Source organism: Desmodus rotundus, chromosome 12, assembly GCF_022682495.2.
Source record: "Desmodus rotundus isolate HL8 chromosome 12, HLdesRot8A.1, whole genome shotgun sequence".
NCBI classification, from domain to species: domain Eukaryota; kingdom Metazoa; phylum Chordata; class Mammalia; order Chiroptera; family Phyllostomidae; genus Desmodus; species Desmodus rotundus.
Window position 1 is genome coordinate 34,306,925 of NC_071398.1, and position 16,215 is coordinate 34,323,139.

A 16,215-nucleotide genomic window follows, 5' to 3' on the forward strand; every position below is an offset into this window, starting at 1 on the left:
ATGCACATGGTTGTATCTGGAAGTAAAGAAGACTGTTAACCTCCAATAAAAAGATTAGCATGCAGCAGAAGTTTTAAAATTATTAGAAGCAGTCCAGGTACCTTTGCGGGTGGCAGTGGTGCAGTACCCTGGGCATCAGACAGAGGACCCTGAAGTGGCCAGATGAAATAATCAGGCCAATTGAGCAGCAAAGGAGGTTGCTAAAAGGACATTTATAATTCCTTTGTGAACTGTTCTAGACTTGTCACAATTCAACCCTGAATTTTCTACTGCAGACTTAAGAGAGAAAGTTAAGAACTGGGGTTTTGATGAAGAAGGCCAGGACAGTAAATGGAGAAAGAATAAGAAAGGAGTTATACTGTTTCCTGAACATTTAGTAGAGCCAGTCATGAAGCATTTGCATGAGGCCACTTACCATGAACCACCTCTATTAAACTATAGCTCACAGGTCCTTGGAATTTCTAAACCCACACAGAAAACAACAACTAGATGTGTTGTGTCCCGGAAGAACAACTCCAAGACAGATCCCCATCAGAAGAAAGAAGGGACACAATACCCAAACAGTGCCTATTTGAGGACTGGCAAATAGACTTTACCCAGATGCCTAGGGTCTGAAAATGACAATATTTGTAGTCTTTGTTGATAACCTTTCAAGATGGGTAGAAGCCCATCCTACTAGAACTGAGAAATCCTCCGAGGTAGTGAAAGTCCTATTGAAGGAAATAATTCCTCACTTTGGCCTACGCAGCCACATCCAGAGTGAAAATGGACCTGCTTTTGTTTCAGAATTACACAGAAAGTTAGTAAATTTTTAGGAATCAAGTGGAGACTCCACGCCATATGGAGACCTCAGCCTTCTGAGAAAATAGATAAATCACACCTTGAAGAAAAGTACAGCCAAATTGTGTCAAGAAACTCCTTTCCCACACACCGAAGTTGATCATTTATAGACCTCAAGGGCGGGCGGGGCTTGGTCCCAGGCGGTCCAGAAGTCTGGGGACAGCCACTGAAACTGGAAAAGCTCCCCGTGCAGCTCGGCCCGTGTCACGCAGAAGCAGCAAGTTCTGTTCTCCTTTCCGCACGCCCCCCGCCCCCCTCTTCCGCTGTGGAAAGTTAAGCACACAGCCCAGGAGGCGTCGCCGGCTGGCCCTGGGCCAATGACAACCTAGAAGAGTGGCGTTTATTCAGGGCTGGGAGGAGGAGGCCGGAACTTCCTGCGTTTCAGTCCAGCAAGTCACTTCCGCAGCGGGTCTGTACGGGAACCCCTCCCCCCCCCCCCCCCCCGCAGGGGGCCGTGGGCGCTTCCCAGGCCACTTTTCGCCCCGACTGGAGGACTGTGAGGCCGGACCCTCCTCCGTGCCTTCCAACGAGCCGTCATCACCGCTGTGACTGGGCATCCTCCAGGGTTCCGACGGGCCTTAAGCTCTCTGCGGCCCTAGAGGGGGCGCTCTGGGCCCCGGCAGCCTTATACACCCGGGAGACTGAGACTGGGAGCGCGACCTGCAGCCCAGGTCACACGTCGCCCAACGCAAGGCAAAGTGGGCGCTAGGCTGAGCCCCTGACACCCGCCTCGGTCACCGGCCTGTATGGCGGCGGCCGCGGCAGGGCTGAGGGACTCGGCGCAGGTGAGTGGACGCTCCGCCCGCCGCCCGACGCTCAGACCCCGCCCACCGGCAGGAGACTGGCGCCTGGATAGGAAAAGTGGGCGTGATCTGTGGTCCTCTCTCATTGCTGTTTTTGAGTCTGGGGCGGTGGAGGGGAGTCGTTACCAGTCTACGGTCCAGAACCCAGGCCAAGGATTATATAGAGCGGGTTCCATTTCTAAAACGTAGTGGGATGAGGTGGGAAAGGGTTTCCTAGGCACAAGGACCTAGGAAATGCTTGGTGAGATTGAGAGACCAGGTGGGCCCAAGTCAGCTCTGGAATGGTGGGCTGAGCTGGACTTCTATTCTGAGAGCATTGGGAACCACGGAAGGCTCAGAACAGAGGAGGAAGGTGAGCTGACTCAGGTCTTACACCTACGGATGCAGAGTGGAAAACTGGTGAGGCTACTGCAATGTCCAGCTCAGTAGTGCATGTGGTTGGAGGTAGAAGTGATTGGATTTTGGGTCTGTATTTTAAGTCAGGTTGACAAAATTTTTTGATGTGGAGCATGAGAATGAGAAGGGATAAGGACTCCAGAGTTTTTGGTTTTAGCAGCTGATAGGATGGATTAGCCATCAACTGAGATGGGGTAGTTGGTTGTAGAAGGAATTTTCAGTTTTAGGCATATTGAGTTCTGATGTTCTGAGTGGAGGTGAAGAATGGGCAGCTAGACACACAGCTATGGTATTCTGGGGAGGTGTGGTTAAAATAATGAGAGACTGAATACACAAAGGGACAAAGCCAGACCATATATAAAAATAGAACTTTGACTCACAGCCTGCAGCAAGTTGCCCAGGAAACCAACCCCGTTATCTACAATAAACATCCCAACAAGCCAGCCTGCTGTAAGTCAGACTTGCAGGAGTCAGATTGCAGTATCTCTAGTGACAATCCAGGAAGCTAAACAGTAACCTCTATAACAGCTGGTCCCAAGTGGCCAGTGCTTGATTAATAACTGACAGCTTCTGTAATTTTTCTTCCCTCTTCCAACTCAGGGCCTACCAGAGAAAGTCAAATATGTACCCTAACCAATCACATAGGATGCCCTGCTTCTAGTTACCCTGCCCACAGCTCCCCTATACCAACAGGACTCACTTGAAGTGCTTTGTCCCTTTTGTTCAATCTAAAGCTTCCTCGCTCCTCTCCCCTCAAGTATGCCAAAACATAAGTGACAGTGGCCGACTCCCTTGCTATAGCAAGCTCAGAATAAATAGCTGTTGCTTTTCTCATTTGACTGGTCTTCATTTATTTCCACAGTTAGAAACATCCAAAATGTGGCACCTGGTGTATGGATAAGGGTCTAATGTAGGAGAGTGACATTTCAGGTCCTGGTGGCAATGACAGAGGAATGTGGGGCTTGAGAACATAAAGACAGATAAGGAAGAGTAGTGGTGGTGGTGGTTGGGCTGTGTAAGGAAAGGGGGTGCTGAGGCTTAGTTATAATGAAAGTAATATTACAGTGAGGCCTGGGCTGCTGCTTATTCCCACCTCTGCCTTCTCACCAGGCCCTTTGATGACCCTTGGAGAGGCCTGGGAATTTTCAGTCAGGCTGGGAAATTAGCTCAGGGGAAATGAGGTCAGCTGGGAGAGCCATCAGATCTAGGGTAGGTGGAGGTAAGAGGACCAGAGGGGTTGTCTTTGAAATGAGTGTGATGGATGAAGGCACAGACTGTGGAACAGGGAAGAGAAGAGGGCCATGGGGATCACATATCTGTGTGTTGTTTTGGGTGACTTAGATTGGAGCCGGGAACTAGGGCAGGATGGGATCATGGTTCTATTTGCCAAGAACTCTGGATGCTTTGTGCAGAGTGACCTGTGGGAGTTCATGGAGATGACTGTGATGTGGGCCGTGATAGGGAAAGGCTACCCTCATAATGGGGGTGCATTGGTGAGGTGCAAGGTTCAAGGAAGGTGTGGTCAAAAAAGTGGTATGTGTTAGGGAATAAATGTGAGCTGGTACTGGGGATAAATGGAGAAGACTAAGCCCACATTTGTTTGTATCTGGAAAGGATGACATTGGTGACACTAGGGGAGAGGGCCCACAGAAGAGGGGGTTGGGCCCTGCACTTACCTGCTCTCTGCGCATCTGCCTGTCAGTTAGGTGAGGCCTGAGAAAAGGGCACGTGTCGATAGAACCAGAGCCTGGGATCTCCTCTGAGTTGGGGAGCTAGAAAGGAGGGCTAGTAGGGGACAGACCAGGAGTCCTGAGGAGAGAAGCTGATCATGGAATGAACTGTCTTTATTATGGCAGGACTCTGTGACCTTTGAGGATGTGACCATCTACTTCTCCCAGGAGGAGTGGGGACTTCTTGATGCGGCTCAGAGGCTCCTGTACTGCGATGTGATGCTGGAGAACTTTGTACTTATAGCCTCTCTGGGTAAGGCCTTCACCTGCAGCTGGGTGTCCTAAGCTCATTTCTTCCTGTCCCTTTTTCCCAAGAGGTAGCGTTTTCCTTCCCATGGCTGGACCATGGTGCTGCTCCCTTCCTCAGTTCCCTGGTATATATGTTATGGGTTCCAGGGGTGAGCTGTGTGTAGGGTCCCATCCTATTCCTGAAGAGCCCCAACACCTGCTGCCCTGAATCTTTGTGGGGAAGGGGCCAGGAATGAGGAGTCTTACAGTCAGCCCAGTGGATCTGTCTGACTTGGCCACTCTCTGCTTGGGTGACTGCCCACATCTGTGACAGTTCTATCCTGCTCCTTTCCTTTAGCTAACACTTCCTAACCACCAGGAACTCTAGACACTGATGTGGTTACTACTTGCTGTGGCCATTGAATATTCCTGCAGTACCTTCCTTGTATGTTCTTTTTATAATATTTTGTTTTCTTTCCTGTTGTCTCTGGTAGGGTAGTTCACTGGGCGAGTGCTAGCCACTTACCTGCCCTGTTTTTTCCTTAGGACTTACATCTTTCAGGTCCCACGTAGTTGCCCAGCTAGAGATGGGGACAGAGCCCTGGGTGCCTGACAGATTGGACATGACTTCAGCCATGGCAAGAGGGTCATATAATGGGCCTGGCTCTGGTAAGTGGGAGATGGGGGAGTGTGTGATGTCACTACTCTCTTCAAATCATACCTGCAACCTTTCTCATGTTCATCATTGTTTTGGTGCCAAAGCCAAAGGCCATATCACTCTTCAGTCTTTCCTTCCCATTCTTGACACATTGCCCACTTGTGATTTCTACGTTGACTTGGGGCCCCTGGCTGTGCCCCACTTTTCTGGCCTCCATGTCTTATTCTTTCCACAGCTCCCTCTGTGGCCCTCTCCAATATGAGCCTGCACTTAATATGCCATGAGATGTGCGCGTTCCTTTTAACAGTCCTCGAACACTAGCTACCCAGTTGCAATCAGATTTTCCTGAGCCTAGACATACCCTTCTGCACAGGGCTCATGTGTTCCCAACAGCCAGGGTTTTGCTGAAAAGACTTTATAGAGAAGTGAGTTGGAGACCATGCCTTTCTGCCCAATGCTATATCCCGTCCTTGTATCTTTAGTCCTAGTAGGGCTTCCCCTGTTTTATAATATTGCCAGGCACCATACTGCAGAGCAGACCTTTACTTACCCTGACCTCAGGCCTCTCATCTTACCAGCAATCCCAAGGACTCATTGCTGAGTTAAACATGCACTTGTGACAGGGCTGTTTCCTTCTATCAAAGTTAACATGATTTTTACCAGCTTTTCTCTACTTTCAGATGTTCACCATGGAACAGAGGGTGAAGAGTCACCTTGTGAGCATGGTGTTTCTGTAGGAGTGTCACAGGACAGGAATCCCAAGGCAGCTCTATCCACCCAGAAGGACTACCTCTCTGATATGTGTGACCTACACTTGAAAGATATTTTGCATCTGGCTGAACACCAGGCAACATATCCCAGGCAGAAACTATATGTGTGTGAGGCAAATGGGAGAAAGTTCGAGTTCATTGCAAACCTTCACCAGCAAAAGATGCAGCGGGATGTAGACAAGTCTATCAGAAAGCAAGAGGGTAGGGCCTTGCTTGTGAAGAGCTGCAGAGATGACACATCTGAGAAACCTTTCACATTCAGGGAAGGTGGGAAGGACTTTGTAGCCAGATCTGGCTTTCTCCAGCATCAGTTCACTCACAGTGTGGAGAAGCCACACCAGGGCACCAAATGTGTAGAGGATTTTCATACTGTCCAAAGCCATAACAGGTGCAGTGAATTTGAGAATGCTTTCAGTGACGAACCCACACTTGCTCAGCACCAGAGAACCCACACTGCAGAAAGACCTTATGAGTGCAGCAAATGTGGGATGTTCTTTAGTCACACCACTGGCCTCTTTCAGCACCAGAGAGATCACAATAGAGGAAAGCCTTATGAGTGCTGTGAATGTGGGAAATTCTTTAGCCAACACTCCAGTCTCATTAAACATCAGAGAGTTCACACTGGTGAAAGCCCTCATGTATGCAGTGAATGTGGGAAATTCTTTAGCAGAAGCTCCAATCTCATTCAACATAAGAGGGTTCATACTGGAGAAAAGCCTTATGAGTGCAATGAATGTGGGAAATTCTTTAGCCAACGCTCCAACCTAATTCATCATAAGAGGGTTCATACTGGTAAAAGTGCTCATGAGTGTAGTGAATGTGGGAAATCTTTCAACTGCAACTCCAGCCTAATTAAACATTGGAGAGTTCACACTGGAGAAAGACCGTATAAATGCAGTGAATGTGGGAAATTCTTCAGCCACATTGCCAATCTCATTCAACATCAAATAGTTCACACTGGTGAACGGCCTTATGGGTGCAGTGAGTGTGGGAAAACCTTCAGTCGAAGCTCTGACCTCATGAAACATCAGAGGGTCCACACTGGTGAGCGGCCTTACCAGTGCCCTGAATGTGGGAAATCATTTAGCCAAAGCTCCAGCCTCAATAGCCATCGGAGACTTCATACTGGTGAACGGCCTTATCAGTGCCCAGAATGTGGGAAATTCTTTAACCAAAGCTCCAGCCTCGGTAACCATCGGAGACTTCACACTGGTGAGCGGCCATATGAATGTCTCGAATGTGGGAAAACCTTTAGACAAAGGTCTAATCTGAGGCAGCACCAGAAAGTTCATAAACCAGATAGGCCATATAAGTGCAGTGAATGTGAAAAATCCTTTAGCCAAAGGCGTACCCTTATTCGGCATCAGAAAATTCACACTAGAGAAAGGAGTACAGAGAATGTGCTTTCTCCTTCAACACAATGCACACTAGAGAAAAGCTGTGAGAGTAGTCTTTATGAGAGAGCCATCAGCCCAAAGTTGGACCTTGTTCATCCAAATATTCACTCTAGGGAGATTCCCTATGAATGCTAGATATGTTGGAAGCTTTCTGGAGCTAAGTTGTATGTTCTGACCATGGACTTTGCCAGTGTTTTTGGCAGAAGCCATCTGAGCCCTACCCACTGGAAGGTCTTCAGAATGTGCCAACTACTCCCTGTGCTGAGGGAATGCAGACTTCTGTTCTCTTTCTAAAAGAACTGTGAGTAGCCTGTGGCCATAAGAGTGCCTCAGTCCTTCCCATTGTGACTTGTGTAGCTGTGCCCCTGACCCATTTTTGGCCATGAAGACCTGAGCTGGGTTCTGCTGGCAGCTTGCTGAGAAGGTTTAATTTCTTCAAGGACATTGTTGATCTCATCATGCTCATAATGAATTTATCTAGCCTCCACATTACCCATCCCAACAACTACCTACTTTACATTGCTCTGGTTTGGGTGATAATAAGGGTCTTACTGACAAAGCCACCTTCAATCTTCTGTGTTCTTCTGATGTTCTGATCACTGTGTGGAATGGGTTGAGAACAGAATTAAGGTCTACCAAATTAAAAGGATCCCCAAATTTATTGTCTCAAGAGGGAACAGCATGATGGCAGAGAACAGCTCTCAGTTCAGATTTGGTCTCATTTTTATTGGTATTCAAGACCTCCTAGGGAAAATTATAGGGCTTTTGGGGGCCTAATGTGGTCTGAATGACATGAATTTTTGTAGACCAGAGATCACCCCAAGGAAGGGGCATTTGTGACAAACTCTAGTGCATCTGAGAGTAGCATGAATTAGGCCCCATTGTTTCCAGGGGATGCCTCATATTCCCTAGCACTGTTGAACAGACACTATTTACTTGGCATGTGCCAAGGAGCCATATACCTTGAAGTCTAACATCTGGTATTTGATTATAAGTCTGATTGTAAGACTTACTGGGTCCAGTGGGACCATAATTTGTACAGGAACACTGGAGGTTATAATGGAGTAGGTGAGACTGCAGCAAACTAGAGGGAATGTATTTTTTTTTTAAGATTTTATTTTTAGAAAGAGGGAGAAAAACATCAATGTGTCGTTGCTCCTCATGCGCCCCCTACTGGGGACCTGGCCTGTAACCCAGACATGTGCCCTGACTAGGAATTGAACCTGCGGCCCTTTGGTTCATAGGCTGGCACTCAATCCACTGAGCCACACCAGCCAGGGCTGGAATGTACCTGTTTTAAAAGTGCATCTACAAATGTTCTCTTGAATGTGACTGTGCAGGATTCAGGCTTTGCAGACATTTTCAAGACCACCAGACCTCTGTCATACGACTAAGGTTACTGGCAGAGCAAATAATTTTTTAAATTTTGAAGATTACTGTAGGCTCACTGCATTATCTCAAGGCCATTGTTGCATTGGCAGAAAAATAGGACCTGAGAGGAGGTAGATTCTGTACTCCAGGGATGTAGCATTTGTGACATAGCCATCCACTTTTGCTGCCAAGGCAATGAGAAAGTAGAGTTAATGTAGGGTTGCCAAATCTTCCAGTTTTCTAAAATGAATGGAGATCGGATTCTTATGTGCAACAATTTCTTTTAATGCTTTGTTGAGATAAAATTGTCATACAGTAAGTGACTGTACATAGTATGTACAATTTCATAAGTTTTTAAGTGTGTGTATACTCAGGGAACCAACACTATAGTCATGATAATAAACCTATCCATTACCCACAAAGATACCTTGTGCCCCTTTATTATTTCTCTTTGTCTGTCCCAGGAAACCATTAACCACATCCCAAGGAATCTATTAATTTACCTTGTTTTCATATAGATTTGTTTGTATTTTGTAGCTTTTATATAATTGGAATTATAAAGTACTTATACTCTATTTTTGGTCTATATTCTTTCATACAAGATAATTATCTTGGGAACACCATTCTGTGTGTATGAAAAGTTTGTTCCTTTTACCGTTGAATAGTGCTAAGTTGAATGAATCCACCACAGTTTGGTTTATTTTGTAAATTAAAATTCTGGTAAAATACACATAACATCAAATTTACTGTTACCCCCTAAGTGTGCAGTTCAGTGGTATTAACTACACAAGTGTATTGTTCAATCATCTCCACCATTCATCTCTTTTCATCTTGTAAAACTGAAACTACACCATTAAATAATAACTCCTAATTCCCCTTTTCCAAGCCCCTGAAAACCACCATCCTACTTTCAGTTTCTATTAATTTGCTCTAGGAACCTCATATGAAATCATATAGTATTTGTCTTTTTGTGTCTGGCTTATTTCACTTAGCATAATGACCTCAAAGTTCATTCATGTTGTAGCATTCATCAGAATTTTATTAAAAATATGCCATTTGTGTGTGTGTGTATGTGCTGTATTTTGCTTATTCATTCATCTGCCAATGGATATTTAAATTTATTTCCACCTTTTGACTATTGTGAATAATACTGCTAAAAGCATGGGTGTACAAAATCTCTTTGAGACCTGGCTTTCTGTTCTTTGGGGTATATGCACAGAAGTGGAATTACTGGATCATATGGTAGTTATACTTTTAATTTTTGAGGAACCTCCATACTGTTTTTCACAGTGGCTGTACCATTTTACATTCTTACAAACAATATCCAAGAGTCTAATTTTTCACATCTTCGCCAACACTTGTTTTTTTTTTTATAGTTTTTATCCTAATGAGTGTGAAGTGGTTACTCATTGTTTTAATTTGCAGTTCCCTAATGATTCTTGATAGTGACTATTGTTTTATGTACTTATTTGGTCATTTGTATATCTTCTGTAGATAAATGTCTATTCAAGTGCTTTTTCCATTTTTTTATTGTTGTTTAGTTACAGTTGTCCACATTTCCATCCCCCCACCCCTGTTGCTCTCCCTTGCCCCATTCAACCCCTGCTCCTAAGAACAGTCACCATCCCATTGTCCTTGTCCATGGGTCCTTTGAACATATTCCTTGACCCTTTCCCTTCTTTCTCTCGTTATCCTCTTCCCCACACTATGGTAACTGTCAGTTTGTTCCATATTTCCATCTCTCTGGTTCTATTTCACTCACATGTTTGTTTTGTTGATTAGGTTCCCCTTATAGGTGAGATAATATGGTATTTGTTTTTCACTGACTGGTTTCTGTCATTTAGCCTAACACTCTCTAGTTCCATCCACACTGTTAAAAAGGGTAGCAGTTCTTTCTTTCTGTTGAGTAATATTCCATTATGTAAATGAACCAGTTTTTTGATCCACTCATTTATGGATGGGCATTTAGGCTGTTTCCACCACTTGGCTTTGTAAACTGTACTGCTATGGACATTGGGATGTATAGGCTCTTCTGAATTAGTGTTTCAGGATCCTTACGGTATAATCCCAGCAGTGGAATTGCTGGGTCAAAAGGCAATTCATTTTTAGTTTTTTGAGGAAATTCTGTACTGTTTTCCAGAGTGCCTGCAGCAGTCTACATTCCCACCAAAAATGTACTAGGGTTGCATTTTCTGACAACCTCTCCAGCACTTACTGTTTCTTAATTTGTTTATGATGGCCATTCTCACTGGTGTGAAGTGGTATCTCATTGTGGTTTTAATTTGCATCTCTCTGATGGCTAGTGATGATGAACATCCTTTCATATGTCTCTGGGCCCTCTGTATGTCCTTGGAGAAGTGTCTGTTCAGGTCGTTGGCCCATTTTTTAATTGGATTGTCTTCCTGGTGTGGAGTTGTGTGAATTCTTTATATATTTTAGAGATCAAAACATTCTCTGAGATATAATTGGCAAATATATTTTCCCATACAGTTGGTTCCCTCTTCATTTTGCTAATGTTTTCTTTAGCTGTGCGGAAGCTTTTTATTTTGATGAAGTCCCATTTATTTATTCTTTCCTTTATGTCCCTTGCTCTAGGGGACATATCAGTGAAAATATTGCTGTGTGGAATATCAGAGATTATCCTGCCTATGTTCTCCTCTAGGACTTCTATGGTATCATGACTTATATTTAAGTCTTTTATCCATCTTGAATTTATTTTTGTGTATGGTGTTAAGTTGGTAGTCGAGTTTCATTTTTTGTGTGTAGCTGTCCAGATCTCCCAACACCATTTGTTGAAGAGGCTATTTTTACTCCATTTAATGCTTCTGCCCCCTTTCTCAAATATTAATTGACCATAGAGACTTGGGTTTATTTCTGGGCTCTCTATTCTGTTTCGTTGATATATGTGTGTGTTCTTATGCCAGTACCAGACTGTTTTGATTACTGTGGCCTTGTAATATAGCTTGATATCAGGTATAGTGATTCCTCCTGCTTTGTTCTTCTTTCTCAAAATTGCTGCAACTATTTGAGGTCATTTGTGGTTCCATATAAATTTTTGAAATATTTGTTCTATATCTGTGATTTTTTTTAATTTTAATTTTTTTATTGTTATTCAATTACAGTTGTGTGCCTTTTCTCCCCATCCCTCCACTGTCTGTCATTTTTTAATAGGAATTGTGTTGAATCTATAAATTGCTTTGGATAGTATGGACATTTTGATGATGTTAATTCTTCCAATCCATGAACACAGTATATGCTTCCATTTATTTGTGTCTTCCTTAATTTCTTTAGTGTTGTATAGTTTTCTGGGTATAGGTCTTTTACCTCCTTGGTTAGGTTTATTCCTACATACTTTATTTTTCTTGTTGCTATATCAAATGGGATTTTTTTCCTGATGTCTGTTTCTGATATTTCATTGTTGGTGTACAAAAATGCCTTTGATTTCTCAGTATTGACTTTGTATCCGGCTGTTTTGCCAAATTCACTTATTAGATGGAGTAGTTTTTTGGTGGAATCTATAGGATTTTCCATGTACACTATCATGTCATCTGCCAACAATGACAGTTTTACTTCCTCCTTTCCAGTCTGGATGCCTTCTATTTCTTTTTCTTGTCTGATTGCTGTGGCTAGGACTTCCAGTACTATGTTTAATAGGAGTGGTGAAAGTGGGCATCCTTGCCTTGTTCCTGATCTTAGTGGGAAAGCTCTAAGTTTTTGTCCATTGAAGATGATGTTGGCTGTAGGTTTCTTGTATATGGCCCTAATTATGTTGAGTCACCTTTGATTTTAATTGAGAGCCTGGCTGGATAGAGTAGTCTCAATTGCTGGCCTTAGCTTTTCACTACTTGGAATATTTCTTGCCATTCCCTTCTGGCTTGTAATGTTTCTGTTGAGAAGACAGCTGCTAGCCTTATCAGGGCTCCCTTGTATGTTACTTTCTGTTTCTCTCTTGCTGCCTTTAAAATTCTCCTTTTCTCTTTAAATTTTGCCCTTTTCATCATGATGTGTCTTGCAGTGGGCCTCTTTGAGTTCCTCTTGATCGTAACCCTCTCTGGTTCCTAGATTGTGTGACTTTTTCTGTCATCAAATTGGGGAAGTTTTCCATCATTACTTTTTCAAACAGGTTTTCTATTTCTTGCTCTTCTTCTTCTCCTTCTGATATCCCTACTATATGGATACTATTATATTTCATGTTTTCCTGTAGTTCCCTTAACCCCTCTTTGTTCTTTTTGAGTCTTTTTTTCCTTTTCTTGCTCTTTTTGGGAGTTTTTTTCTCCCTTTTCCTCCAGCTCACTGATTCAATCTTCTGCTGCATTGAGCCTGCTTTTGAGTCCTTCTACTGTGTTCTTTAATCCAGAAATTGTATTCTGCATTTCCTTTTGGCCCATGTTGATTGTTTCTATGTCCCCTTTTATGCTGATATAGTTTGCAGTAAGTTACTCATAGTTTCCCTGTAGTTTTCGGTAATTCTCACTGAGCTCATTGGGCTTCCTTATAACCATTGGTTTGAACTCAGTATCTGATAGTTGACTTGCCTCTACTTCATTTAGCATTCTTTCTGAGGATTCCACCTTTCTTTTTGATTAGGGGTTGTTTCTTTGTCTTCCCATTATTTGTGGGAGTCTTCTGTTTGCTTCTGCTTCTTAAATTGATCTGTTTTTACTTTCTGTGTGTTGTCAACTTTTATGGTAGGAGGCCTGTGAGATTCAGTGGTGCAGTCTCCTTGATCTCCTGAACTTGATCCTCTTGGGATGCCCTTTATGCCTTTTATGCTGGTTCTCTGGATGTAATTGGGTTTTGATTATTGTTGGGTCTTTCTTTGGTGGGTCCTTCCCTCCAGGTAGTTGTCTGAGGGTCACTCCGCCTACCGTGTCTTGTGTGCTGTTGTGCAGGTCCTGCCAGAACAAAACCACAAAGCCCAGGAAAAAACCCCACAATATAACTCCCCATACACACAATTCCACTATCAACAGCAAATGAACCAGTATTAACAAGAGTGTAAGGAAATTGGGACTATTATAAGAAAGGAGAGCAGATGTGAGGTGATCTACTGAAAGAAAAATGATTTTTGAGAGGGTAGAGGGAGGAGCAATAATAAGAGTTGAGAGTTGGAGCAATGGAAAGAGAGAAGGTAAAGTTTACCTCATGAATAAAAAAGGGAATGAAAAAAAAAAAGGGAATGAAGAATGTTGAGAATGTTGAATGGAGTATGAGAAGGGAAGTGTATAGCATTAGGTTTAAACAGAATTAGAATAACATAAAATAAAATAAAGAGAGAAAGGAAAAGGAAGGAAAAGTAGTAAATAATTAATAAAAATATAGGAGCCAAATTGGAGAGAAAGATCCACCACAGTACTCTCAACAACAAATGAGCTAAAATTAATATAGGTGATATGGGAATAAGAGGGAAAAAAGAAAGAAAGATAAGTCTAGGAGAAGTTTAGAGGAATGGGAAGTGATTTTGAAATGAAAGAGGGAGAGGGAATATTAAGAGTGAGGAAGAAAAACCAGACTAAGGGAAAAAATAAAATTTGGGATAGAAGGAAAAAGAAAAAAGGAGAATAAAGAAAAATAAAAGGGTAGGATGAAAGAGAAATAGAGAAAGGCAAAAAATTAAAAAACAGGCTAAAACAGCAAAATTAAAATTTGTGAGATGAAAAAAAAGATTAGGAGAGGGTACCAGTAAAATTTGATATTTGAAATACAGAATTAGTGAAACTCTATATATAAAATTGAAAAAACAATGCAACAACAACTATCTTACCCACAACCAACTGTCAAAGATTGTTAAAGGTGTAGAGAGAACGTGGGTATTTCAAGATCAGGGAAAAAGAATGTGAGATGACCATTGACAAGAAAATTGATTGTGAGAGGCTGGTTGGAGAGAAATAGTAAGTGCAGAATGGAAACAAGTTGTAGCATGAGAGAGAACAAAATTTAAAACAAAAATAAGAGGAAAGAAGAAGGTAAAATAGGGTAACAGAAGGGAAAAGCGAATTGAAATAAACTATAATATAAAATCTAGTGACTTAATATGCACAAACTTGAAGGACAAGAAATAAATGTTAAAACTGTGCAGGAAAGAAAATATCACAAATCATGGAGAAGACCACAGTGGATTTAGTCTCAGTAGCCTCTTGTATTTACCACTGTATTTTTTTTCTGGATCCGCCTCTGGTGATGTCAGATGATGACCCTGTCTGACTTTAGTTAGTCTGTTCGAGACTTCCAGGAATCTACTATCTGTGGCTGTCTCTTTCAGTTGTTAATTTAGTAGTCACTGTGCACTCAGCAGGGAGGCTTAAGCCACATAGGGCAGAACAGAATCCCTCCTAGGGGGCTATTGTTTCCCCTCAGGCTGCTGCTACTCAGAGGGGAGTGGTCTGCCTGAGCAAGATGGCTGCTGCAGGAGGGGGATGGCTCAACACCAGGACCCTGGCAGCTGTTCTCTCAGCTCTCTCCCAGCCACCATCATCAGTCCCTCCTCAAGTGTCTCTAGTCCCCTCTGCTCCCCCTTTGCTGAAGCCCAGGGTTAATGGCTTCATGAAAAAGTTATGTGTTGGCCCTTTAAAATGCCTCCCTGCATCTCAAGCCATCCGTCTCTAGCAGAGAGAAAAACCCTGGCACTTTTTACCACTGGATGTTATCTGTGTACCTTTTGAGCTCTGGTGCTGTAGACTGGAGAGCCCAGCTTGGGGTTTAGACCTCACACTTCTAAGGAATTCCCCCTGACCACTGAGATATCCCTCCAGCACTTCAGCTGCCACCTGTGGGAGGCCATCCAGCCCTCTTGCATCTCTTCTGCACTCCCTACCAGTCACGTTGTGTTGAAGCTGTTTCTTCTGTTTATCCATGGTTATGAGCCGTTTCTCCCACTATTGTTTATTCTGGATGATTTCTCCATCATTTCATTGTAATTCCAGGTGGGTCCTGGAAGGAGATTAGTGTAACTTCCACTCCCACCTCCATCATCTTGGATCTCCCAGGAGCTTTTTAATTTGATGTAGCCCCATATGTTTATTTTTTCCTTTTTTTCCTTGCCCTAGGAGATATATTAGCAAAAATATTGCTACACGAGATACCTGATATTTTACTGCTTATGTTTTCTTCTAGGATTTTTATGGTTTCACAACTTACATTTAAGGTTTTTAATCCATTTTGGGTTTATTCTTGTGTGGTGTGAGTTAGTGGTCTAGTTTCATTGTTTTGCACGTGCCAGTCCAGCTTTCCCAACACCATTAATTGAAGAGTCTGTCTACTCCATTGTATGCTCTTGCCTCCTTTGTCAAATATTAATTGACCATAAAAGTATGGGTTTATTTCTGGGATCTCTGTTTTGATGCATTGAGCTATATATCCCTGTTCTTTTGCTAGGACCTGAGACTGTTGATTCCAGTGGACTTATAGTATAGTTTGTTATCAGATGTTGTGATACCTCCAACTTTGTTCTTATTACTCAAGATTGCTGAGGCTATTCAGGGTCTTTTTTGTTCCATAAAAATTTCTGGAATATTTGTTTTAGAACTGTTAAATATGTCATTCATATTTTAATAAAAATTGTATTGAATCTATAGATTGCTTTGGGTACTAGAAACATTTTAATTATGTGAATTCTTCCAATCCATGGACACAGTATATGCTTCCACTTATTTCTGTCTTCCTCAATTTCTTTCCTCAGTCCTATAGTTTTCCAAGTACAGGTCTTTTTTTTTAAAGATTCTATTTATTTATTTTTAGAGGGAGGAGAAAGAAGGGAGAGAGGGAGAGAAACATCAATGTGTGATTGCCTCTTGCATGCCCCCTACTGGGAACCTGGCCTGCAACGCAGGCATGTGCCCTGACTGGGAATGGAACCAGTGACCCTTTGATTTGCAGGCTGGTGCTCAATCTACTGAGCCACACCAGACAAGGCCAAGTACAGGTCCTTAACCTCCTTGGTCAAATTTTTTCCTAGGTATCATATTTTTTTTGTTGTTGTTGTTGCACTAGTAAATGGGATTATTTTCTTAGTTTCCCTTTCTT

At 42.8% G+C, this 16,215-nt stretch overlaps 1 protein-coding gene across 2 annotated transcripts; it reads left to right on the forward strand.

Moving 5' to 3' along the window:
• The first annotated feature begins 1,294 nt into the window (after nt 1–1,294).
• On the forward strand, nt 1,295–9,563 carry ZNF792 (zinc finger protein 792). 2 transcript variants are annotated; one of them, XM_024577373.3, is made up of 4 exons: nt 1,295–1,625; nt 3,896–4,022; nt 4,544–4,666; nt 5,336–9,563. In XM_024577373.3, exons 1-4 carry the CDS (start codon nt 1,587–1,589, stop codon nt 6,955–6,957), a joined length of 1,911 nt encoding a protein of 636 aa, XP_024433141.2. In that variant the 5' UTR covers nt 1,295–1,586; the 3' UTR covers nt 6,958–9,563. The 2 variants fall into 2 exon arrangements, with proteins under 2 accessions (XP_024433141.2, XP_071076130.1); XM_071220029.1 differs by lacking the exon at nt 1,295–1,625 and adding an exon at nt 1,868–1,995.
• The last annotated feature ends 6,652 nt before the right edge of the window (nt 9,564–16,215 follow it).

Excerpts from the sequence above, each read along its gene's own strand:
- ZNF792 (XM_024577373.3), top strand. The coding sequence starts at position 1,587 with ATGGCGGCGGCCGCGGCAGGGCTGAGGGACTCGGCGCAG. Across the intron at positions 1,626-3,895 it reads GGCTGAGGGACTCGGCGCAG|GACTCTGTGACCTTTGAGGA; the intron begins GTGAGTGGACGC and ends TTATTATGGCAG. Across the intron at positions 4,667-5,335 it reads ATATAATGGGCCTGGCTCTG|ATGTTCACCATGGAACAGAG; the intron begins GTAAGTGGGAGA and ends CTCTACTTTCAG.